This window comes from Drosophila montana, unplaced genomic scaffold, assembly GCF_035044405.1.
Source record: "Drosophila montana isolate Dmon_TW-CO22-7 unplaced genomic scaffold, ASM3504440v1 contig_1505_1, whole genome shotgun sequence".
Taxonomy (NCBI): Eukaryota; Metazoa; Arthropoda; class Insecta; order Diptera; family Drosophilidae; genus Drosophila; species Drosophila montana.
In genome coordinates, this window is record NW_026996452.1 from 4,649,133 (window position 1) to 4,673,107 (window position 23,975).

Below are 23,975 nucleotides of genomic sequence, written 5' to 3' on the forward strand. Positions count from 1 at the left end.
GATTCTCTAGGTTGTTAAACAGTTAAGTCTTGGGCTATAGAAAATATGTTACGGCTATATATGCTCCGAATTCTGTTGCTGTTCGGCTTATTTTTAATAGAGCTGCGCGCTCAGGATCTGCAACCGGAACCGGATAGTCCGGAAGTGCAGCGCGCATTTCATGCACGTTTCCTTGAGGTTAGGACAGCCTGTGCCAAGGAGTTCCTGCTACCATATGGTAAGTAGACTAAGTAGTAGAATCAAATATAAACATGAAAGCGTACCAAATGCATCTGCGAATTATATTTTTGTAATTTAATTGAAAGTAGCGTACCGTAGAGTTGAATTGAACCTCATCCATAATATAGTCCGAAAAGAAATATTTATTTTAATTCATTAATGCACAAGTAGCAAAATTGGAAAACCTATTTATTTGTATTGTAAATTGTAAATTTATTCAGAGGAACGCTCTCTTATAGGTTATTTAACCAAAAATATATGTTTATAACTATTGTATCAAAGTTATCGTAAATTAGCCAATTTGTTATCACGCCATTTCCGTAAATATTATTTAAATAATAAAACTGTTTATTGCGTGTAGTGTAAAATGCACTGGAACAATTTGTTTATCTAATTGACGTTTCATATTTCATATAAAATGGGTTTCGAACTCGTAACCTTCATTAAAGTCGGTTTACCGTTGCGAAAATGTTTGCGAAAATTCAAATTTCTATTGCTCTTTCGACCGTGCTGGGCCTGAGTCTCGGGCTTATTAGTGCTTTCAGTGATCGCGCCCGGGACAATGGCGATATATTTATAATAAATTACGATAGCTTCGATGGCGATGTGGATGACATATCGACCACAACCCAAGCGCCTAGAGAAGCTGGCTATATTGATTTTGACGAGATTATGCATGTCTGTAATGCTAGTTTTGTGACGCCCATGTGTGAGTCCTGGGAGGACAGATTATATATTTCAATGCTTCTATACATTTTATCATTCCAGCGAATGTGCTGCAGTTTAATACCACGGGCAAGCTTTTCGATGAGAAGGATATGACCAGCATGGTATGTGACTGACTCCAAAACTGAAGAGATACTTCTCATTTAATATGTTCTAGTGCTACTTTCGCTGTTTCTTCGAAAAAGCTGGGTTAATAGAAAACTTCAAGCTGAATCCGGATGTGGTGCGCAAATATATGTGGCCAGCAACGGGTGATTCCATAGAGTTTTGTGAATCCCAGGGCAGTGAGTAGAGCATTCAGCAAAATTATACAAAATATAAAGGATTAGCTCTTAATTCAAAATTATTGCAGTGGATGAACAGAATGCTTGTGTTAGGGCCTATGCAATTGCACAGTGTGCTATGATGCGTGCTCTGACAGATGCCAGGAATAATCCCATGGTCTAGATTCCAAAAACCACTTGGAAAGACGAATATACACACATAAATTACCACATTATTGTGTATATAAATTACAAATAGTTTATAGTATGCATTAAATATAAAAGCACGTTCCTGCACAGAGCATTAACCATATTGTTGCCTCATTCATCAAGACTTCTGCGTAACCGCCTGTTGCTCTAGAGGACTGGCACTGCCGCACACCGTATTACTGTAGTTCAATAAGCGACTTAGCCTCTTGCCAATGGGTTTGGGATATTGATTGGTTTTCATCAGGAACTCCTTTGACTGGTGCTCCACGGCGCCATTATCGAGCTGGTATTTGCATAGTGCATGCAATGGTCGCACCAGCACCTGGCGCAGCTCAGGCTGCGATTCCAGCACAGCCAGACACTGCGCTGCCGTTTCCAGTGTGCTTAGGCATCCCTCGGTGGGTTGTGTACGTATAATATAATCGCTAATGCCCACCGCAATTAGTTTGACCTGGCGCAGGCGATGCAGTGCCGGACTGCTGGCATAGATAGCCTTCGCTTGCGGCCAGGTGCCGTCAATGAGCACGAGCGTATACGGTCCCGCGCTTCGATCGATCTGCTCCAATGGTACTGAATCTTTACTAGGATACAGGAGTAGCGTCTGTGGCGAATCAAGCACACGCTGCAGCTCAGCTGGGTGGCGGGCATTGGGAAATCGCTTGCCCTTGTAGACCACACATTTTCCAGGTTTCAGACCCAGCTGCAGCATCAGAGCTGTGCGCAGCGAACGCTTCTCCTCCGCGGGATGTTGTAGTATCACAATTTGCGAGGCCACCGCAAGGGGCGGCTGAGGTAATGCGGAGCACCAGCAGACAACTACGGGTCGTCTGTGAAAGACTTTGCATTAAAGGGGGTTTGTTTTGGTTTTTTTTACTTACTTGCATCGCTCGCATTTATCGCGCCTGTCAGGCGGATCGGCGCTGATGCCAATGAGATCCTGCCAAGCGTCTTCCGTGGTTATCATCATTTATTAAACGAGAAAAGCGTTTGAAATTGCGTTAAAAAATATACAGTTCAACTTAGTTGATTATATTGCACCAGGTGGCAACACCACATCAGCATGCGGCATGTGTTGCAGTTAACAGCCCTGTCTTTGCCAACAGCTGTGCAGCGCGACATTAATTAGTTGTTGTTGTTTAGGTAGTTTCTTAAGCTCGAAGTTTGTGCGTCTTGTAAATAATTAATAAGAGAAAGTAAAATGCACAGCATTGGATGGACGCTGATTGTAAAACGTGGCTGCTTTTGCAGCAAAGAAAAGCTTAACATCAATGGCTCCCGCTACACAGTACGCGAACGCCTGGCACAAGGGTAAAATAAAACCACAAATAAAAAGCCCCGTTACAAGACTGTTTTGAAAAGTTTTTGACTGGTAGACACCCTGTAACAGCTTCAAGTCTGTACTAAACTCATTAAAACTTAGTAAAAAGTTCTTGATTACATCAAGACGTCATACTCAGCAGTCACAGTTGCGCTAGATCTCTAGTCCATTTCGTTGCCCCCTCCAAAATTGTACAATTATTCCCGTTACATAGCTACTGCTATCTAATCTCAATCTTTACACTATCTGCTGCAGGGGCTTCAGTTTGATTGACCTTGCGGTGAATGCGGCAACGCGGCGCAACTATGCGATAAAGCGTATAACTTGCCACAGCATCGAGGATCAGAATATCGCCCTGCGTGAAATCGAGAGTTGTCGTAAAATCGATTCGGAGCATGTCATACGCGTCGTTGACTACGAGCTGAAAGGCCAGGCGGACATTGTGATAAACACGACGAGCACTTTGTTCATTGTGTTACCCTACTACAAGCATGGCTCGCTGTCGGATCACTTGCAGCTGCGCGCACGGAAACAGGATCATATGCCCGAGGCACAGATATTGCAAATCTTTTTGGGCGTTTGCGAAGGTCTCCGGGCCATACATGAGGCAAAGCCAGTGCCGCTGGCGCACCGTGATTTGAAAACTGCCAACATATGCTTATCAGACTGTTTTGAGCCCATCATTGTGGACCTCGGCTCCATGACAGAGGCGCGCCTTCAAATTTGCGGTCAATCAGATGCACAACGGCTCCAAGACGAGGCTGAGGAGCGCAGCTCAATTGTCTATCGAGCGCCCGAGCTATTTACCGTGAAAACGTATTGCACCATCGACGAACGCACGGATATTTGGGTGAGTTACTGATTATAAATAAGTTAGCACTTGGTTACTGTTTCTTTCCTCCAGAGTCTCGGCTGCGTGCTGTATGCCATGTGCTACTTTAACAGCCCATTCGATCCCATCTATGAGCGTGGCGATAGCGTTGCCTTGGCCGTGCTCAGCGGCAATGTAAACATTCCTGAGGATTCAATTTATACAGAGGTAAGTCAATCATTACAAGCATACACTTTACTTTAGAACTTTTTATTCCACAGGACATGCATGAACTGATTAAGTACATGCTGCGCATCGATCCTATGGAGCGACCATTTATCTACAGCGTCATCGAGCAGACGCACGATCTTATACAGAAATTAGAGGGACGCGTATAGCCGCATTCTAATTGTACGCCTCAATTCCGACTCAATCATAGTACACCGCTATACATAACTGTTTTTTGACTACCATTTGTTGTAATATATAAATGTGCACGTATTTTGTGAAACTAACGCTTAAATGATTAACTTAGATCTAATACTAATAATGCTAATGCTCATCGCGTGTCAAACCGGGACAGTTGCTGTCCAAATCCTCGGCGCTTTCGTAATGCGTGCCACACCAATAACAAAATTTGTAAGCGGTGCGCAGATAGCTGGTCAGTAGCTCCAGCTGCTCGCCTGCACTGTACTGTTCCTCCTTCTCTTCAGGCTCTGCTGCTTCAACTACTGCCTCAGCTTCTGTCTCCTCACTTGGCTCTATGGGTTTGGGTGGCCAGAAAAAGTCTAGATCTGGTTCTGTGACGCCTTCTGCTAGATCCAGCGACTCGCACGTTTGCTGACAACGCTTTATATCGTAGTGAAGCTTGCGTTCTTCGGCTTTTTGTGTAGCTCGCCGGCGATATTCCTCTGTGCTGATTTCCTCGCCGGATCCAATGCCTGCTTTGCGCAGCAAATGCTCTCGCCGCAGCTCCTGTCGCTTGGCTGTCAGCTCGGCAATCGCTGCCTCGCGTCCTAGCCCACCGCGATCGTTTTTAATAGTAATGGCAATGGGCTCGATGCGTGCATCTGCCTGTTTACCCAGGCCACTACCTGCCTTGTAGCCCATTTTGGCCAACAGCTGAAAGCCTTTGTTATCCGCTGCTAGCGGCTTATTTAAAGACTGTTGCAGCCTCGTATTATTTACTGTGGTGGCATTGGCTGCTTCGCGTTGTCGCTTGCTGTTTTCTTCCTGTTTTGTTTGCACTTGGATTTGACGCTTTTTGGCGCGATTATTTACTAAACTGGGGCGTACTTCCTGTAGACTGCAAGAGTATATATATTAATAAAGCCAAAAAGCTAGCAGTCTAATGATTTACTTACCCAGCTAAGAACTTGTCGGACATGTAGTCCTCTTCTTCGTCCGACATTCTGATGTATGTATAGTAAAATGCAAACATCACTGCACAGCTGATTAACACTGAACTGTAATAAAGTGGCGGCAGTCGATACATGTCAAACTTCGATAGACCAATTAGTTAGTACTATCGATTATATGCAACGACAAATTCCCATCGCTATTGGCAACTGCAAATGCCATGTGCTCGCTTTAAATTTTGTTAATTACAGCTTTCATCTATTAAGATTTAAATAAAATGGGCACGGTAAGTGTTAAATAAAGCACTTCTTTATACTAAGTAATTTTATATATACTTGACACTTGCAGAAAAAGGTGAAAATCAGTTCTGTGAAGCGTGCCGCTCACTTGAAATCAAAGAAGGCACCGCTTAGCAAACAGCAACAACAAAAAATAAAACAGAAACGCGAGCAGTTAAGCTCGAAACGTGAACATGGACAAAACATCTTCTCTCAAAAGGCGCACAAGCGTGACAATCTAGCGCAGCGCAAGAAACACAATAAGCAGCAGTCGCTTGGTCTGCTCCGAGAACTCGATGCTGATGAGGATGGAGATGAGCTTGGCGGGGAGCAGCTGCTGGACAACGTTGCGGACATGTTGGACGGCGATGATCTGGCACTGCTGCATGCAAACAAACGCAAGCGCAAAGCAAAGGCAGAGCCAGTGGAGGAACAGCAGCAGTCGGTGGGTCTGGAAATGGCCTACGCAACGGCCAGCAAAAAAGAGCAGGCGGCCCAAAAGATAAAAGTCAACTTGTTGCCCATTAAATCGCGCGATGGTGAGATCATAACGCGAACCACAGAAGTTGACTACGTACCGAAACCAAAACGCAAGCCAGAGGTGGAGGAGGAAGAGGTAGAGGCTGAGGAGGACGAAGAGGAAGACAGCGACGCTGTATTTGAAGACAGCGACGATGATGTGGTCAATGATGAGGCGCCCGTGCCCAAACAGAAACTGGTATCTACCACAGATTTGCTAATTGCCCGACAGCAGGAAATAGAGCGTCAAAAATATCGCATAGGTATCATTTGTTCTGGTATCCTGGAGAGGCCAGAGGATAAAATGCGGAACATTAATGCGCTCTATGAGCTCATGGATGAGATAAATGCAGAAACTGGCATTCCCAATCTTCTCGCTGTGCGCAAACTGGCAATCATTTCGATCACGGAAATATTTAAGGATATTCTGCCCGAGTATCGTGTTGGTCAGGTGGATACCAAGATGCAAACCGTACGCAAAGCCACACTAGATCGTGTTACCTTTGAAAATGCGCTGCTGCAGCAGTTCAAGAAGTTTTTGCAGAAGCTGGAACAGCTGACTGGCCAGGTGAACAAACGTGGTGGCCAAAAGACACCACAAACCATCAAAATGGCCACTGTGGCAGTGCAATGCATGTGCGATCTGCTAATAGCACATCCCTACTTCAACTACGTCCAAAACATTGCCCAGCTGCTGGTCTATATGCTTAACTGCAACTATGGAACGATGCGTGTGGCAGTCAATCAATGCTTTCGCACTTTGTTCGGCAGCGATAAGCGGCTGGACATGACGTTGTTTATTGTGCGTCGCATCAATCACCTGATCAAGTCCAAGCAGAACAACGTGCATGTCGAGTGCATCACGTGCATGATGGGCCTTAAGATCAAGCATGTGAATCTGGATGCCGAAAAGGAAAATGAACTGAAGCAAAAGAAATTGGAGTCGCATCGCCAGCGCCTGCTTAGCTTGTCCAAGAAGGAGCGCAAGCGTCGCAAGAAACTCACCGAGGTCAATAGAGAACTAGAGGAGACGCGCGCCGAGGAAAATAAGCAGACCAAGCACCACAAACTGACCGAAATTATCAAAATGGTCTTCACTATATATTTTCGTGTGCTCAAGAATGATCCCACGTCGCGGGTGCTAAGCGCGATACTGGAGGGTCTGGCGGAGTGAGTACTGCAATTGACATCCCTATTAGAGAATCTAACTTATATGCTGACTTACAGATTTGCTCATGTTATCAATCTGGAGTTCTTTTCCGATCTCATAGATGTGCTAAATCGCATACTTGAGGAACAGGACTTGGGTTATCGCGAGCAGCTGCATTGCATCCAAACCATTTTTGTTATACTCTCCGGCCAGGGTGAAGTCTTGAACATAGATCCCATACGCTTTTATCAGCATTTCTATCGCAATATGTTGGTCGTTCAGGCGGGCAAGAATCATAATGATTTTGCCATTATTCTACGCACACTGGATGAGGTGCTGGTTAAGAGACGGCGCAACATGAGCCAACAGCGGCTGATGGCCTTTGTTAAGCGTCTGCTTACAGGAAGTCTTCATCTGCTGCACAATGGCACACTGGCCACGCTGGGCACCATTAAGCAGACATTCCAGCTGACCTCGGTGCTGGATGCGCTACTCGATACGGACTCCACTATTGGCTCCGGCCGCTATGATCCTGAACTGGATGATCCCGAGTACTGCAATGCGGCGAGCACTTCGCTTTATGAGCTCTCGCTGCTGGCGCGGCATTATCATCCCACGGTGCGTCGCATGGCTGCGCATATAGCCAACGGCGTGCCTGCATCCGGTGAAGGTGCGCTGCCCACAGATATAGGCAAACTGTGAGTAATATAATCTAATATAGACATAGCTTAAATGTTTGCTAACGTATCCATTTATCATCTCCAGCAATGCCCATGAACTCTTTGTACAGTACGACAGCACGCAAATGGCTTTTAATCCCACTATACCCCTGCCCAAGCAGGGCGAACCCAAGCTGAAAAGGGGCAGACATATGTATTTACGTTCAGATTTTAAACAGCACTATGTAAAGTTGTTAAAAGACGCAAGGGCAAAACGAACCATAGCCAAAAAAAATGCGCTGCAATTAGATTTTCTCAGTGAACTTAGCAAACACTGAATTTATAATTCAGGAGCCCAGAACCTTGAGCCCAACTGTCAGCAACAAGACGAACTATTTCTTAAGTTTTAGAACTTTGAAATTGTTACAGAAACATTAAAACTGAACATTTCAGTAGTTTACTTAATTCTGTTCATCTTAAGCTTAAAATTTAAAGAACTCAATTAACGTTTCAAGTTTCCCCTTGTAAATATTAAAGAAAATTCTTTCAAACAAATGCAATTTATATATAGTATAAGAACTGAATACATATGAATTTAGTTTTTTAACTACAATAGTTGTGTAAGGAGCTCCTAAGTGTGTGGATGTAAATGCTAAATATGCTAAGCCTAGGGTCAATCGAGTCTATTGCCATTTAACCGGGTACAGATGCATGGATTTGTCTACGCCTATGCTTGAGTGCGTTGTTGGCGTTGGCCAACGCTGGCCGGCGGCAGATACTCTCGATTGCCAACGGCAACGACGGGTTGAGCAAAGCTGCCTACAGCATTGTCGGGCAGTAAGCCCGCCGCGGTGGCCGCCAGACCAGCAGCAGCTGTGGCTGGCGCCAAGCGATTGGCACCTGGAGCAGGCACAGTGCCCGAGACACCAGCCGGGCGTATAATGGCGCCAGCTCCATACAGAGATTGCGCTTGTGTGGGCGTGGGTGAGGGTGAGGCGTAGGCGCCACGTTGTGGATTGTAGCCTGCAATCTGTGGGGCACCAGTAGCGCGCAGCACGCCGCCTGCAGAGGTAGATGGAGCAACTGCTCCGTAGGCCGTGTTCACAGGCTGCGAGCCACCTCGATAGACATTGGCATTCAGATTAAGATTGCTCGAACTGGAGCTGGAGCTGGAGCTGGTACCACTATAGTCATAGATGTAGGCATTGTTGGCGTACAGACTGGGCGCCGAGACGCAGTCATATTGATTCCACCACACACAGACCAGCGTCTCCTGGCTAAACACTGTGCCATTGGGACACAGGAAGGAGTAGGTGCGATTGAGTGCACATATGTGAAAGACCTGGCACTGGGCTTCAATGTCCGCATAGTAGCCCGGAAGTGGTTGTTGTGAGCAGTCGAAATTGGTGCGTGGCACTTGGGCGTAAACGGGATAATCCACGCCGGGCTCACCGGGTATGGCCGAGTAGTCACCATCGGCGCCGTCATTGTAATCCTCCGCAAGGGGCGCACGTGCACCCGACGATCCCACCGCTGTGTTGCCATACTGCGGCTGTGGGCCGTAAGGACCGCCGCGGGCTGCAGAAGATGCGCTCTGTAAACCGGAGCCAGTTGGGCGTCTTGGCAGATTGGGTACGCTGCCCACAGCAGCTGCGGCAGGTGCTCCAAAAGCAGTCGTTGCCTGTCCACTGGGCGTATAGCCCACAGCTGGCGAAGGAAACAATCCGGCGCCATAGGCTGTGGCCGGCGCTGGCGTCAAGGGCAGAGCTGTGCCCGTGGGATAGGCACCAGGTTGCAAACGACCCGCTATAGCTCCGCCGCCTGCCGTGGTGGCCAGCTCCGGACGCACATAGTTATAGCCGCTTTGTGCCTGACAGCGTAAGGATTTTGATAAGGCTTCATTTACGATAGTATTCCCAACTCACCTGCACCTGCAATTGGGCGCCACTTCCGCACCAGAGCAGCAGGAAAACTGGAACAATTGAATTCAAGAACATTAAAGCTTTCTAATTGCGTTAAATCTGGCTTAGATTTTGGCTATTCGCTCCGAGTTTCGAACCAGTCGACGCAACAAATCGAAATGAACTGAGCCGCAGCTTCGACAGCGTTCGGCCCATGTTCAATTTAGGGCCAAGTACGATGCCAGATGCGATGCTTGCCACTGATAGCAGACGCGGACGGTTCTACATTGCGATCTTTATTTATCAGTTTCCTACTCAGGTGTCTTGCACAGTGGTGCGAGTTGAATTAGCGCAAAAATTAGTTGCAATCCGCGAGATTCAAATTCAATGCGTGTATTTTATTCGACTTTCAATTAAAAATAATATGAAATGCGTTTAATTTAATTGAGGAGAAATCGTGTTCAATTTAGTTGGTTTATAAATTGAATAAACGTATTTAAAATAATGCAATTTTGGTTGACTAAGAAAATTAACTATGTGCTTTATTTAAAATCAAACTGAAATGTGACAAATTTAATATTTAAGTATTTATTTGAAGTTGAACAGAAATTGTATTCAATTGATTAATGAATTGAATAAACAAATTGAAATGAATGGCATTTTGGTTGGATAAGAAAACCAACTATGAGATAAATTTGAAATGCTAAAGAAAGTGCCAGGTCCCTTTTCAAAATAAATTAATTAAAAATTGAGTAAATAGCTCGGTTTAACTGTGTTGAATTTGTTGATTGGTCAAATTCATTTGACATAGAATTACCTTGAATTAAACTGTATTCAATAGCATATATAAATACTTCAATAAATTGAATTGAAAGTAGAATAAATTATATGCACAGGTTCATTTTAAATGGAAATGCAGCTTAGTTTGTTTCACGTGCCACTGTGGCACAACAACGCACTGCCACATCAATTGGCTGCCAAGAATTGCGATTGCTGTTCGCTTGTGGCCAAAAACAAGACGCATGCCTCGTAAATATGCAAGGCAGCAAAAACTTAGACAGACAGACGCCCACAACAACAACAACAACAACAACAACTGGCAACAGCAGATCCAAAGGAAGTGCTAATAATGATGAGGCGGGTCGGTCACTCTTGAGTTACGCGCCGACCCTGAGCCGCAGCTGTGTTTGGCTTTACTCACCTGCCAAGAGGGCGGCGTAACGTTGTACCAGCATGGCAAAATAAGTCAACAATTTCGAGTTCTTTTCGTATTTCGAGTCCTTCTTAGGGCCTTTTGCCTGTGAGCAGCACCACTCGTCAGAACCAACTGCAAGCCACATGCAAACGGCGAGAGACATTTATAGATGAAAATGTTCTAAGCTGGCTGCAGCCCGGTTGCGGCATCTTTGCGATATTTATGTTTATGTGGATCGACAGTTTGTCGGTTTGACAGTTCGTCAGTTCGTTTCGTGCTTGCGCTTTAGCAGATTTATGACACTGAATTAACCATTGTTGCCCAGCTATCACAGATGCTTCTATACCCGTACGTACGTATACGTAACAATTCGCTACGTTACGTATACGTAATTTAATTATATATGTATTGCATTTCAAGTGCAATCCAATTGAAATCGGATTCCGTTGCGCCCTTGAGCCATTGGCAATTTGTATTTTTTTTTTTCTATTTTTTATTTTCGCTTAAAATAGAAAATGACAAAAATATTTAAATTTTTGCCTGATTACATGAGCGCTTTATGTCTTTTTGTTCTATTTGACCTTTCCCGCTTGGCCAGCAGCTTTAGTTGGATCTGGCAGGCCAAGACAATCGCATTTGTGTTCAGAGTTTTTCGATTATCCAAGTTGAGTTATTTAATGTGTAACCAATTTTTATTGATTTATTGTTGATGGTTGTTTATTCTATGGCTTGTTGAATTATCTTTTTATGCGGCTACAATATGCGTAAGCATTTTGTGGCTAAAATCTTTTTAAACTGAACCATGAATTATTTTTGCCTGTATATAATTATCTAGATTATGTTGGCGGGTAACAGCCATGATTATTGGGGTACATTAAACCCAAAATTAAATAAATTCTACTAGTATCTTCATAGCGTCTTCATCTGGTACACCAAAATGTATAATATGAAAAGAAAATGACTGAAGAAACGCATAATATTAAAATGCAATAAAACATAAACTATTGAGTTTAATTCTGTGTCCTACAAGTGAAAAGCATATGTCTGAGTTATTCGAATCTTCTTATAAATCATGTGTTGGCTTTGAAAAACTAACTTCTATCTTTTCTGCATCAACTAAATGTGTTCCCTACAGTGGTGACTATGTCCAGGACTTCTAATTATTATAATTATAATATTAACAAAAAGAAAAACATTTTTTCAATAATTGTACATTTTGACAATTATATCAATTAGTTTATACAAACAATTACTACGCGATCTGTTTTGTTTGATTAATTAAAGGCAAATTCAATAGCCAGCCTCAGCATCCTGCTACTATATCCCTCTATAGGAACAATCAGCCAGATATAAAGTTTTATAAAATTTCACATTCTACACACTCGTTTCTTAAAGGCCTTAATAATATTTTTTTATTAAGTTTTCCTTTCGTTTGTCTATAAAATTAAATTACTCGAATAACTCCAATCATGTTAATAATTGTTTTTTTTTTGTTTTTATTTATTTTTATATGTACTTTATTAACGTTAAATAAATATTTACAAAAAAGAGCAAGACATAAAGACAACATACATATGTATATATGGGCATATGGATTGTTCGGAATTAATTGGGAAAAATGTGGAAAATTGAAAAATACTCGTAATTTGTAATTAAAACTAAAAGAAACTAATTAAATACAACTCGATGTTATGTAAAATTAAAGTATTATGATATTCGAGTATTTTTTTACGAGTATTTCGTTTTCAAACTTTTACATATTTACAAACTAGTTGCGAACAAGAAGAACTGTCAATAGAACAGGGTATACAAAATATGTTTAATATCAAATTTAAGCTAAAATACTCAGTTTGCAAGCCAAGTGAGAGGAGGAGGGTTGTTGGACGGTTCGTGGGCGCCGGGGGGCATAGAGAGTTGACTAAAAGTTAAGCATTTACTCGCACACTTTCGCAGCGCTGGCTGGCCACACTGCCACACTTAGGAATCGGCAACCGTTGGCATTGGCAATCCTATCGCCTGCTGCTAAACTTCGATGCCAGCGAATATAATGACTTGAGCAGCTCCAAAGCACGACGATCCGAATGGATTTCCGTGTGCGCTGGCGCTGGCGCCGTCGCTGGCGTTGTTGCCGCCAAGTCAGCATCGTCCACATCCTCGACACGTATCTCGAATTTTGTGGTCTCCTCATAGCTGCCCGGCGCCGAGCTGGTGCTGGTCGAGAGCGGCAGCTCTGTGCTGGTCGTATAGCCGGGTGCCGCGGTGCTCGTATAGTAATCCGCATTGCCAGTGCGTCGGAATGTGGTTACGCCGGGCACACGCGTCGTAGTCGTTGCCAGCTGCTGCTGCTGCCTGGCTACATTTTTGCCGGGCAACTTGCTGTCGATGTCGATGAGCGCATTTAACAGATGCTTGCGGGAGCGTTCCAATGCCTTGCCATTGCTATCATCACAGGTCTGGATGAGCAGCAGCAGCAGACTCAGCACCTGACGATCGTGCTCCGCCTTGGCCATGACATTGCGCAAATGCAGCGCTTCCTGCTCGTTGAGTCCGCCGAACAGCTTGTTGGCTATGCGCTGCAGGCCGCTGCTCGACGGCAGCGCATCGCGCGGTATATCATAGCTCCGGAATATATCATCCCACTCATAGTGCACCGGCGAGCTCTCGGTCGTCTGTGTGCCTGTCGTGCTGCCGCCCAGCGATCTGGGCGAATATGTGAACGGCGTGGAGGTGCTTGATGTTGTTGTTGTCGTTGTGGTCGTTGTGCGCTGCTCCTTCATCAGAGCATCGTTGATGGTCAGCGGATCGAGGAAATCCGTTTGAGATTTCAGCGTCCACGGATTCTCCGTGGGCTTGTGCGTCGTGATGAGCTTTTGAGGACGTGCATCCTGCAGCAGATCGTTGCGCGATTTGACAAACGACTGCGTCTGCTGCTGCTGCAGCGACTCATCTCCTTCGCCGGAATCGGAACTGGGCGGCGACAGCTCCGCCGATAGCTCCAGCTCCGAATCATGTGCTCTGCTGGTGCTCTGCTCGTACAGCTCTGTGGTGGTGGTGGAGTACTCCGGCGCTGGCGTTGAGTCGAACTTGTGATTGATTTCGAATGCAATGCTTTGCGGCGTGGTCACATCCGGCGAGGGCTTCGTGGGCAGATAATACTTGGCCGTGCCGTCGCTGAACAAGGTGGCATCTGTTGTCGTCACGGGCTTAAAGTTTGGCGGCTCGGTGGGTCGCGCACGCGCCGCTAGCTCTGCCCGAAAGCTGCCGGGGTTGTCCAGATAGCTGGTCAAGGCGTTCGAGAAGATATGCGCTATCTTGCGCGACTCCGGCTGCTCGGCCAGTGCGCCTATTGTGGAGCCCGTGCTGCCAATTTGTGGGAAGGGCTGGTAGTCCGCCGACTTGGCCGGCGGCAGCTGCGTCTCATTCAGCTGGGCGGAGAGCAGGCCTGTGCTAATATCAGCCTGACCCTCAGCTGAGCCACGTCCCTTGGCCGCCTTGAGGCCAAAGAGATTGCTATATTTCTGCACGGTCTTGGCGCTGAGCAGGCTCTGCTTGATATCGTCCGCCTGCTCGCTAATGCTGGCAGGCGTCTCGGATGTGGTCAGTGTGGCTGTCGTATCAGATGGCTTCGCCGTTGGCAATAAGGTTGCCGGCGGCGGCTTCGCGGAGAGCTTGGTATGCACCACACTCTTCTCCGGCTTGAGCAGAGCATTGCTCGACTCATTGTGCTCCTGGGCAAAGTACTTGGCCAGCGAGACGAGCGCATCTGGGCCGGATGAAGGCGGTATTTCTAGGCCAGCGCGTGCATTTGATGCAGGCTGTGCATTCAACTCCACATCCTCGAATTGATCCTTTAGCAGATTGACGGTCTTCAGCATATCCTGCACATTGCGATATACGGACTCCTCCTTTACGGGATTCGGTGCAAACAGCAGCGATTCACCACCAGCTGCCTCTGCATTGGATCTGGGCACAACGGCGCCTACTTTGGGCAAATAGGTGGGTCCACTGCTCGTCGCTGTCGGCGCCGGCGTTGTGGGCAAGTAATCGCGATTAGTTTCGCTCTTCTTGGACGCCTGCTCCGCATTCGAGTTGATGCTCAGCGCTAGACGCTTCAGCTCCCCGGAGCTGGCCACATCGTAATGATGGCGCATGCCTATGATCACAGGCCTATAGGTGCTGCTGTCCAGCTCCAGAGTGGCGCTGGCCGTGGGCCTGGCGCTCTTGGGCGCCTGAGAGGATTCCAGGAATAGACTTGGGATGGCGGCGCTGCCAAAGCGATTCGGATTGGGCGTCGTTGCGGAATGAACGCCCTTAATGTAATTCAGCTTGCCCTCGGTCGACTTGGACTTGGGCACGCTGGGCACAGTGGGCGTGTAGTAGGGCGTCGATTTGCTGGGCTCCAGGCGGCGCACAGTTGAGTAGCTGCTGGGCGTGTAATAGGGCGTAGTGTGCTGCACGGGCCGGATCGAGTGTGTCTCGTAGAACTCGGGCTTCTCCTTTAGCTTATCCCTGCTCTTCTCCTTGCTCTGCTGCTCCTCGCTGTCCAGCTCCTTATAGCGCTGCTGTCCGCGTTGGCCGTTGCGCAAACGATCTCTCGACTCGCCACGCACCTTTGTGCTGCGCTCCTGGGAGGAGCTGCTGCTGCTGCTGCTGCGACTGCGTGTTGGTTTCAATATGGTTGCATCATCATTGCTGTTGGGATTGGAGTTGCCATTGCTGTTGTTGTTGTTGCGTCGCTTGTTCGCACCACTGACGAAGGATGAGCTCTCGGCTGCGATTTGCGTCTCATGTTCGTTGTTGTTGTTATCAATGCTGGGCAGCACCTTGCGCTGCTTCTCCCCGGAGACATCGTCAAAGTCAACGCTCTCCAGCGAGGCATGCAGATCCTCCGTGGAATCGATGCGTCTATCGGATTTGCTGCCCGCACGCGTGCCCGCTCGCCCCTGACCCGCAGCAGGTGTCACCTTGGGCTTGATATTCAAGCCGCCGCCCACAATGTTGAAGCCCTGCACTGGCACCGAGGGGCGCACGCGATGCACGCGCTGCTTGTTGAGGATCTCAGCGCTCTCGGCGTAGTAGCCGGAGGAGCCCAGGCAGTTGACCTTGAACCACCAGTCGCAGGTGAGCTCGCTCTGCTGGAATATCGTACCATTGGGGCAGAGGAACGAGATTTTGCGACCCTCCTCGCAAATGTGAAAGACCTGCAGGAAGAGCAAGAATTAACCTCCTTTTGACTGCCATTTTCGAGCTGCACACGCACCTGACAATCCGTTTCCATATCGGCAAAGTAGCCATTGCCGTAGGAGCGACAACTGAATGTGGTCTTTGGTATGCGCGGATAGATGGGAAAATCAATGCCCGGTCGTCCCACCACGCCCTGATAGACCTCATAGTCGACATCCTCGTCGGAGGCGCGCTTCTTCAGATGATGCTTGTGCTCATTGCAGTTCGTATGCGTCTCATAGCGTTCCTCCTCAAACTGTGTGGCGCCCGTCTGCTTGGCCAGAACGCGAGCCGGCGTGCGGAGCTGCAAACAGTAAAGTGGTTTCATAAGGATTCAGCTTAAATTTAAGCTAAAGAAGCTCTTACCTTCGTTTCTGCGCTGGCTTGGCTCAAAAATGCCACCAGGAGAAGCGCTGCGAAAGAGTAAGAAAAACATTAAATAATAAAAAAATTAAATGAATTACATTAAGGAACAAAAGAGTATCATGTGCTTTTTGTAAGTGATTCAACTAATATCAAGCTGTCATTTTAATATCATTCGATTGTATCTAAATATAACTAATTGCAATCTCAAGCCATTTATTATCTAAGCAATGATAAATTTGATTTAATATTAACTTCCCGAATGCTGAACACTGAAACAACCTTGACTTTTGTATATTCATTGCCGAATTACGCAAAAAGTGTGACAGTGGCTGTCACTGTGAACGCGACTGTGACTGCGATGGCGATGGCGATGACTATGTTGTGGCGAGTTACTGACCTTAGGCCAGCAAATGCAATAATTAAATTTTCAAAGCATAGAAACAATTAAATGTATGTGGCAAAGAGATAAAGTAAGAGATGTGGCTGATGGATCAGCGGCTGGAATTGAAGACGACACCACCAAAAAGTCGTAACCGCAAGATTCAAGGTTCGATTGCCGCATAATCGTCGTGATTATATGAATCATTATTCAATTGTCCATGAATAACCGAAGTAACCGAAGATGCCAGCGCTTGCTTTATCGAGGGTGTTGCTGCCACAGATAATTAAACAATTGCCCATAATTTGTGCACGTTGATTGAAACGGCCCAAAAACGAAGAAATACAACGCGAAGCGAATGAGCCAACATTAAGCATACGCCATGTGGACAGCGTCGAGCAGGCGCGATCAAGCGGCGCACACTTGCCAATTACACAAATATTTGCATTGTCCAATAGCTAACATATTATTTTCGGCATTTATTGTTGATTTTAGACGGTTTGTTAAGCAGCTATATCTTTGTCTGCACGCCGACATTTGGGTCTGGGTCAGCGGCTAATGAACGTTTAAATGTGGCATTTTCTCTGGGCATTTCCCAGGCATTCACCTGGGACAGCTGTATATTAATTAACAGCTCAGCCCAAACGCATGTCTTCAACTCAGGTCTTCACGTTTTTTTAATTTTGTCGCACGACAGCAATAACAACAACAATAGCAACAACAAACAAAGACACGCAATCCGCCTCTTTTATGCGCCTTTTTATGATGCTTTTTTCCGCCGATTTGCTGCCTACGCATGCGTCACGCGTCACGCGTCGAGCTTTGGTTTTAGCCTGGCTTAAATGTGCCGTTAGCGTTAATGGATTGTGGGAATCTGCGCTGCGTTGACAAGGTCAAGGATTGTTGCAAAATGTGGGCGTCGTCTTTCGTATTTACTTACACTTATTGCTCCAACACAAAGTTGTGACAACACATTGAAAGGCGCAATAAATTTAAAGATAAATAATTTGCATTCTGCCTGAAAATTGAATAAACAAAGATTGTGTTGACAACAACTCAAGGAGATCTAAAACAGAAACGGACTTTCACAATTATAATGAGGCAGCTCTGATTAACTGATATATTGTGTGTCTCTGAAAGATGACCTACATCTTATGGCTGTTAAATGATATAAAAAATAATATATATATATATATATAGCATAAGATGCGTTTGGGCTATTGCCGAATCATTTAAAAACAAAAGCGTTTATCATACGAAATTCCGTTGCTGTTTCATAAAATTATATTGCTTTCTTCAAGGGCATTAAAATGGACTATAATATTTGTTTTAGTATGAGTCTAAGTATGATATACTAAATATATCACCTATGTGATCTACCTCTCATATTCTCACCTGCATTTACCTATGTGTGCATATATGTATATTGGGTTGAAGCTAACCAAGAGTGCAGTAATAAAAATAATTTTACAACAATTTTGTATACTTTTAAGCTTGAATTTTTTTTTTTAAATAATTTCTTATAATTAATTAACTTACCACAGCACAGCAAATGTATTTGTGTACGCCGCATTTTATGCACTGAAATGCCTAAAAATAAACAACAACATAAAGTTAAGATTAAAATTTGTTGCTGGCTTGTTAACAAAATTATGAATATTTATTGCTACAGCTCGTGGGATGCCACAAAAATAAAACAACAAATAAAATCACATACTAGACACCGAATGCACGCTGGCATATTAGATAATGAAAATTATACGAACTCCCAAAAAAAAAAAAAAAAACAAAAAATACTACAAAGACAAAAAATATATATAATTGTGCGAGCGTACGCGCAGCATGGACACAAAGTCGCTGGAAATTGATTACATAATACAATTGCATACACACCATAGACAAGTTATAGATAGGTAGAGTTTGTCTAAGATGAATAGATAAATACATATGCAGCTATGCAGATAAAGCGCAAATGATGCGACAGGCAGCCAATGGCGCCACAGGGCGTATGTGTGATAAAGTAAAGGGTCATACAAATGACAAATACTGTGTAAGGCACTCAGCCAGCTACTAAATTAATCATTCAGTCGGTTTTATGTAGACAGCTGCCTTAGCTGGATAGATGGGCAGCTATAGATGCGGCACTTAAAGGCGCCGCAGGGCGTATGTCTAATAAAATATGGTAGAGCCTGATCTCAGGCCAGCAAATGATGACAAGAGCTGTGCGAAGCTGTAAGCGGTCAATTTCTCAATCAGCTATATAAGGGCAGTAAGCCTTAGCGGGATATTTAGCTATGGATAAGGCAGACAAAGGCGCCTACAGGGCGTATGTGTAATGAAATATGCTAAAGCCTGGGCGCATGGCAAAAGTAAATAACGCGAGCTGTGCGACAGCTGTGCCAGGCGCTTGGTAAGTTAGTCAGTCACTAAGTCAGTCAGTCAGTCAGTCAGTCAATCGCTGCAGACATTCACTTTGGCGTCGTTGTCACTTCCGTCAGCTCATTTATGCAGCTGTTTTTGTTGTTGCTGCTGCTGCTGCTGCTGCTGCTGTTTTTGTTGTTGCTGCTGCTGCGTACTTTGCATAATTTCATATAATTGTTTTAATTTGCACAACTGCAAACAATATCAAGTGGAGGAGAGAGAAGCGAGCAAGCAACCGGCTTGCCCAGTGACACTCTTTGAATTCAATTGAATAATTTTCACAGCTAAATACATTTCTAAGCTTCCAGTTTTTTCTGGCAAAGATTTAATACTCTCTACTTTTTCAATAACAATGCAAATTGAACAACAAATATATCGAAATACACTTTTTATGTGCACATAAATTGAAATTTAACATTAAGTGCTGTGTGTATTGGGAGTTAGAAGCTCGCGGGTGCGGTTTTGCGAAAGCGTTTTTTTTTTTGTTTTTTTGTATGCATTGTCTGTTAGATGCTTCTTTGTATTTAAATTAGTTGCCTGCCTTGGATTTCGGGTTCTTGTTCGGATTTGCCGTTCTCACAGCTAAATTTTCATTCTTTTTTTCTGCATTTCATCAAATACACAAATTACATAATACAAAAAAAAAAAATAGCAAGAAACACCTGGCTTTTGAAATTTAATAAAACGTTTTTAATACGCCAATAAAAAAATTGTACAATTTTATTATTTAAAGTTCAAGCGTTGCATGCATCTTCCACATATTTAAATTGATTGCTGCGATTCGTTTTAGCCAAAATGCACGTTTTTCAATTTGCAATTACCCGCAAGAGTTTTTTTTGTCATTGCCAAGGTTTAGTTATCGGCAACAGCAAATTGAAATTGAATGCAATTGTTTTTGGCCAAGTTTCTTAATTTTCTTGTGAAGATTGAGTTGGATTTTGATTAAGTTATTTGGGACGAAATAAATGAAATCTTTAATATATAAGAACTTAAGCAATTTGTAATAAATGAATTAATTTTTTGATTATTTTTATAAAATAAATTAGATGAATCGAGGTTCAAGCCAAAGCATAAATATTGATTTTTATACAAATTTTATTTTGCTCAAATTAAACCTAAGCAAGACTTGTCTTCAATTATTTTTGAATTTCAATTAATATTTGCTGCACAAAATTAATAAATCTCTAATGACTATTTATGCCTTTGCTCTTTTATTGGCTTATAATTAGTTTTGTTTTAAGGCTAAGCCCAAGTTGTGTGCTTTTTATTAAATCAATTTTGAGAGTCATTCAATAACATTTATTAATTAGCTACACTTGCCAGCAAAATGTTTACACAATTTCGAACGCACTGGCAAAACAAGAAACTCAATGCAATCATCTTCAAGAGAGACGCCAAAAATGATAAATGGGATATACCTGGCCATTCACATGGCAGAGCGCCTCGAACTAAAGTGAAAATAAATAAAAGAGCAGCGAGTAAAAAGCGAAATATCCAAAGACTACAATGACAAATAAGGAAGTTGCAACTGCTGAGATGCTGCGGCGGCTGCTGCTGTTGCTGCTGCTGCTGTTGCTGCTGAATCATTATCAGTTAACAACAACAGCAGCAATACAAGCGGCAAGAGAGCGAAAAAACTGTCAACACGGGCCAGGGCAACAGGTGTTTGCAGCAGCCATAAAAATAATAATAAAGCAACGCCGGCTTGGCTCTTGCATTTGGCTAGGCGAGGGCCGCGACAATCAAACAAAATTTGTTCCGCCTTCAAGCACACCTACACACTGATAGGTGCTGCTGTCCAGGACGCGATGCGGGTGTTCGCTGCATGTATCGTCCAATCTGCGAGTCGTCTAGCTTTCAGCCAGCGCTGCCAAATGTCTGTTAAATCGTTTTAACCTTTTTGTCAAGTTGCCGCTTAACCTTTACGGTTGCCGCGCTGACATGAAGGAAGCATTTGTTGTTGTTGTTGTTGTTGTCTGCGCAAGTGTTGAAACTGCATGCAGCACACACACACACACACATTCACACACACACATTCAGACATTCAGCACACATAGCAACTGAAATTGAAACTGAGGCAGCGCCATGCCTAGTCAAAATATTTTGCTTGCTTTTGTCTTGGGCCCGCAACGTGCAACGTGTCGTATACGTGTTATTTGTAGTTTTGATTTATTTGTTTTGCCATTTTTATCTCGTCTCGCCGCGCCGCATGTTGTTTATTCAAGCGAACCTTTTGCAGCGTCTTTGTGTGCGGCCCGCTCAGCAGCTAACTGAGCAAAACAAAACAAGAAAAGGAACTCTTATTGGCAGATGGGACGAAGATTTAATACCCTTGCAGGCATATTCATTATTATTCAATTTAAACTATAATTAAAAAAAAATTAAAAAAAAAAAATTAGTCTTTGACAGCTATATCATATATTGACCCGATCCTAACGACTTCATCCTACATGTTGCCTTTTACTAAAAAAATAGCTTCATATCCCATTACTGAGATGGAGTCAGACTCAGCTCTTCATCCTGCTCTATTTAATTCATGTGCTCATAAATGTCAAGCATATTTTATGACAATAATATAATAACCCCCCGTTAGGGTACCAAAAAGATAAATTGTTTTCATTTCAATTTGTTGTTGTAGTTTTTTTTTTGTATTGTGTCTGAAGATGCCAAACAAAAATTTCACCTTTATCGAATGGCATGCGAAATGTGCACCTTCTGCATTCACTGCATTATGAAACGGCAGCCAGAGGCGCGGACAGGGAATTGCTGGCAATTCCTGTTGTGAAAATTGCATAAAATTGCCGCATCTTCAGTGCAATCGCCAGAAAACCAAAAATAAAAACACCAAAAAAAAAGCGAAAGATAATGTTAAAACTTGATGTGGGAGCGTCGCGATGCAGCTGGTCATTTTTATTTTTTTTGGCTAATGGTGTGGGACTTAAAATGTTGTCTATAAGTCGAGAAGAGGCAGCTGTGCCAGCGATAGATCACACTTATAAATGAAATGCTGCGTTGCAGTTTGGCAAGTTCAAGTTCGTGTCTTCAGTCTTTTGTTTTAACACTTTCGAATAAGCAACTTTATGTTAATTTCCACTATTAATTATCAATCGTAACATTTGCTGCTAAATACAATGCAAATTAAAATGTTAAACATTTAAAATTCATTTTTAGTTGTTTTTTGTTTTTGTTTTTTTTTTTACAACCCGCGCTTTAAATTAATTGTGTGAAAAATGTTATTAAAAATGCATAAATCGCGCCAACAACTCAACTTGCACTACGTTTCCCAGGCAACAGCAACAACAACAACTTTTTTGAAAGTCCAAAAATTACCATTGTATCTACTCTGCTCATTTTGTTTTTGGAGAGGATTTTGCAAGTGATGTACTTTGCTTTTGGTTTCTTTTTGGTTTTGTTAACAAAAAAGAAGAGTCGAGATCTGAGCAATTAAATGCTTACTTCTTATTGGCATCATTTGGCCAATGGAGCCCCTGCACAATTGTGACGCACTTTGTCATATTTCAAACTCGTTGTGTCTTTGCTGTTGAACCATTTGTGCGTTTAAATATTTGCATAATTTTTAAATATAATTAAGTTGAATAATTTAACGGCAAATGTTGTAAGGCCTGTGAATCGGGTTAAATTGTTGTTGATATTGTTGTGTTATTAACGGCTAAATGCCAAATACGGTAAATCAAGCGCACAGATAACAAATGAATGATTAGCCAAACAACAACAACAATTTGATTTGTTGGGGTGCAATTAACAAATGTTTATGCCTTTCCAAAAAAAAAACATGTGAGCGCAACATTGTACAATACCTTTAATTACGGCGTAATTTTGGACGGGTTTTAAAATTATTGCGTTGTTTATCTTATAAATTTATGCAATAATAAACTTATTTAATGGGGGTTCTTGAACGCTTTAAAATATCCTTTAATTTCTTAGAATTAAAAGTTGTTTATTAAAGATCAATAAACATTTTTGATTTACATTTTTTATTTACTGATGACATAAAAACCTAAAAAAAGTTAAGTTAAACCTAACAAATTTAAATGCGAGTAATATTAAAATCCAAAATAAATAAATGTTAAATAAAATAAATAGGTATGAGAAAACTTCCTTGCATTCCTTCCATTCATTAAAACTTATTTGTATTTTAGTAACTTTTAAACACAATTTAAACACTCTTAACTTGCGGCCAAGAGTTCGGCAAAGCACAAACAACGCAGACAGTCAGGTGTGAATATGCGTCAAGCAAAAAACCATGTAAATTTTGCAATAACAAAACTTAAACAATTTTTTTTTTCTTGTATAATGCAGATGTAGCTAAAGGCCGCCAGATAGGCAACTAGATAGACAGTTGGACAGGCGGACAGCGCTGGCTGCTGCTCAGCCAGACGATGTAGTCGCTGCGATTGCTGATGCGTTGACCTACGTGCCACAGATTCAGATGCTCAGACAGACGCTCAGATGCTCAACTGATGTAAATGTTGTAGCTCTTGTTGTTACTGCTGATGTGGCTGCTGCTGCTGCTGCTGCTGGTGTTGTTGTTTGGCTTTAGGGCATCTTCACAGTTTTTGGACATTAATGTTTGCAGTCGAACAAAAAATTTGACCAGAAAAAATGCCCTAAGGGGGCGGCGGCTGCGATTGCATTTCATAGCCGCCAGAGTTCGACGTGCTAATAGATTTTGAGGTCATATGCAAGTGTTTTTTTGTTATTTTTTTTTTTTGGTCTTGGTTTTGGCCAGCAGCTCTTTTATTTTTTTTTTTTTTGGTATGTTCTGTTTGTGATACGATTTCGGTATGTTTTTGTGTGCTTTTTTTTGCACAAGAATTCTTGTGCATTTCCGCAGCGCTGTTTTTTGCCCGCTGCTCATTTGCAATTTGTGAGGCGGCGCAAAAACTGGCTGCCCGGCAGACAGTTCGACGCGTCGTGCCAGCATGCCTGTCTGCATGTTTCACACTTGCCCCCTAAC

General features: G+C 43.5%; 7 protein-coding genes across 9 annotated transcripts; 3 read left to right on the forward strand and 4 right to left on the reverse strand.

Moving 5' to 3' along the window:
- The first annotated feature begins 34 nt into the window (after positions 1–34).
- On the forward strand, positions 35–1,507 carry Obp84a (Odorant-binding protein 84a). 2 transcript variants are annotated; one of them, XM_064697298.1, is made up of 4 exons: positions 35–217; positions 988–1,049; positions 1,103–1,229; positions 1,298–1,507. In XM_064697298.1, exons 1-4 carry the CDS (start codon positions 46–48, stop codon positions 1,390–1,392), a joined length of 456 nt encoding a protein of 151 aa, XP_064553368.1. In that variant the 5' UTR covers positions 35–45; the 3' UTR covers positions 1,393–1,507. The 2 variants fall into 2 exon arrangements, with proteins under 2 accessions (XP_064553368.1, XP_064553361.1); XM_064697291.1 differs by lacking the exon at positions 35–217 and adding an exon at positions 684–928.
- On the reverse strand, positions 1,434–2,513 carry Dtwd2 (DTW domain containing 2). The gene is made up of 2 exons (XM_064697288.1): positions 2,297–2,513; positions 1,434–2,245 (listed from the first exon to the last, which is right to left on the reverse strand). The coding sequence occupies exons 1-2, from the start codon at positions 2,383–2,385 to the stop codon at positions 1,537–1,539; spliced, it is 798 nt and encodes a 265-aa protein (XP_064553358.1). The 5' UTR covers positions 2,386–2,513; the 3' UTR covers positions 1,434–1,536.
- A 20-nt stretch (positions 2,514–2,533) lies between these two features.
- LOC135438778 (serine/threonine-protein kinase 16) lies at positions 2,534–4,062 on the forward strand. The gene is made up of 4 exons (XM_064697265.1): positions 2,534–2,726; positions 2,992–3,586; positions 3,641–3,775; positions 3,829–4,062. The coding sequence occupies exons 1-4, from the start codon at positions 2,617–2,619 to the stop codon at positions 3,943–3,945; spliced, it is 957 nt and encodes a 318-aa protein (XP_064553335.1). The 5' UTR covers positions 2,534–2,616; the 3' UTR covers positions 3,946–4,062.
- Positions 3,802–5,057, reverse strand: LOC135438785 (G patch domain-containing protein 11). The gene is made up of 2 exons (XM_064697276.1): positions 4,912–5,057; positions 3,802–4,853 (listed from the first exon to the last, which is right to left on the reverse strand). The coding sequence occupies exons 1-2, from the start codon at positions 5,040–5,042 to the stop codon at positions 4,100–4,102; spliced, it is 885 nt and encodes a 294-aa protein (XP_064553346.1). The 5' UTR covers positions 5,043–5,057; the 3' UTR covers positions 3,802–4,099.
- Noc3 (Nucleolar complex protein 3) lies at positions 5,049–8,067 on the forward strand. The gene is made up of 4 exons (XM_064697172.1): positions 5,049–5,192; positions 5,255–6,873; positions 6,931–7,551; positions 7,619–8,067. Exons 1-4 carry the CDS (start codon positions 5,184–5,186, stop codon positions 7,848–7,850), a joined length of 2,481 nt encoding a protein of 826 aa, XP_064553242.1. The 5' UTR covers positions 5,049–5,183; the 3' UTR covers positions 7,851–8,067.
- Positions 8,068–8,234: 167 nt separating this feature from the next.
- LOC135438765 (uncharacterized) lies at positions 8,235–10,738 on the reverse strand. Of its 2 annotated transcripts, none has more exons than XM_064697252.1 (3): positions 10,615–10,738; positions 9,444–9,484; positions 8,235–9,382 (listed from the first exon to the last, which is right to left on the reverse strand). In XM_064697252.1, exons 1-3 carry the CDS (start codon positions 10,646–10,648, stop codon positions 8,240–8,242), a joined length of 1,218 nt encoding a protein of 405 aa, XP_064553322.1. In that variant the 5' UTR covers positions 10,649–10,738; the 3' UTR covers positions 8,235–8,239. The 2 variants fall into 2 exon arrangements, with proteins under 2 accessions (XP_064553322.1, XP_064553314.1); XM_064697244.1 differs by having other exon boundaries at positions 9,438–9,484.
- Positions 10,739–12,487: 1,749 nt separating this feature from the next.
- thw (thawb) lies at positions 12,488–20,584 on the reverse strand. The gene is made up of 5 exons (XM_064689251.1): positions 20,509–20,584; positions 18,119–18,166; positions 16,198–16,244; positions 15,869–16,135; positions 12,488–15,809 (listed from the first exon to the last, which is right to left on the reverse strand). The coding sequence occupies exons 1-5, from the start codon at positions 20,582–20,584 to the stop codon at positions 12,618–12,620; spliced, it is 3,630 nt and encodes a 1,209-aa protein (XP_064545321.1). The 3' UTR covers positions 12,488–12,617.
- Positions 20,585–23,975: the final 3,391 nt, after the last annotated feature.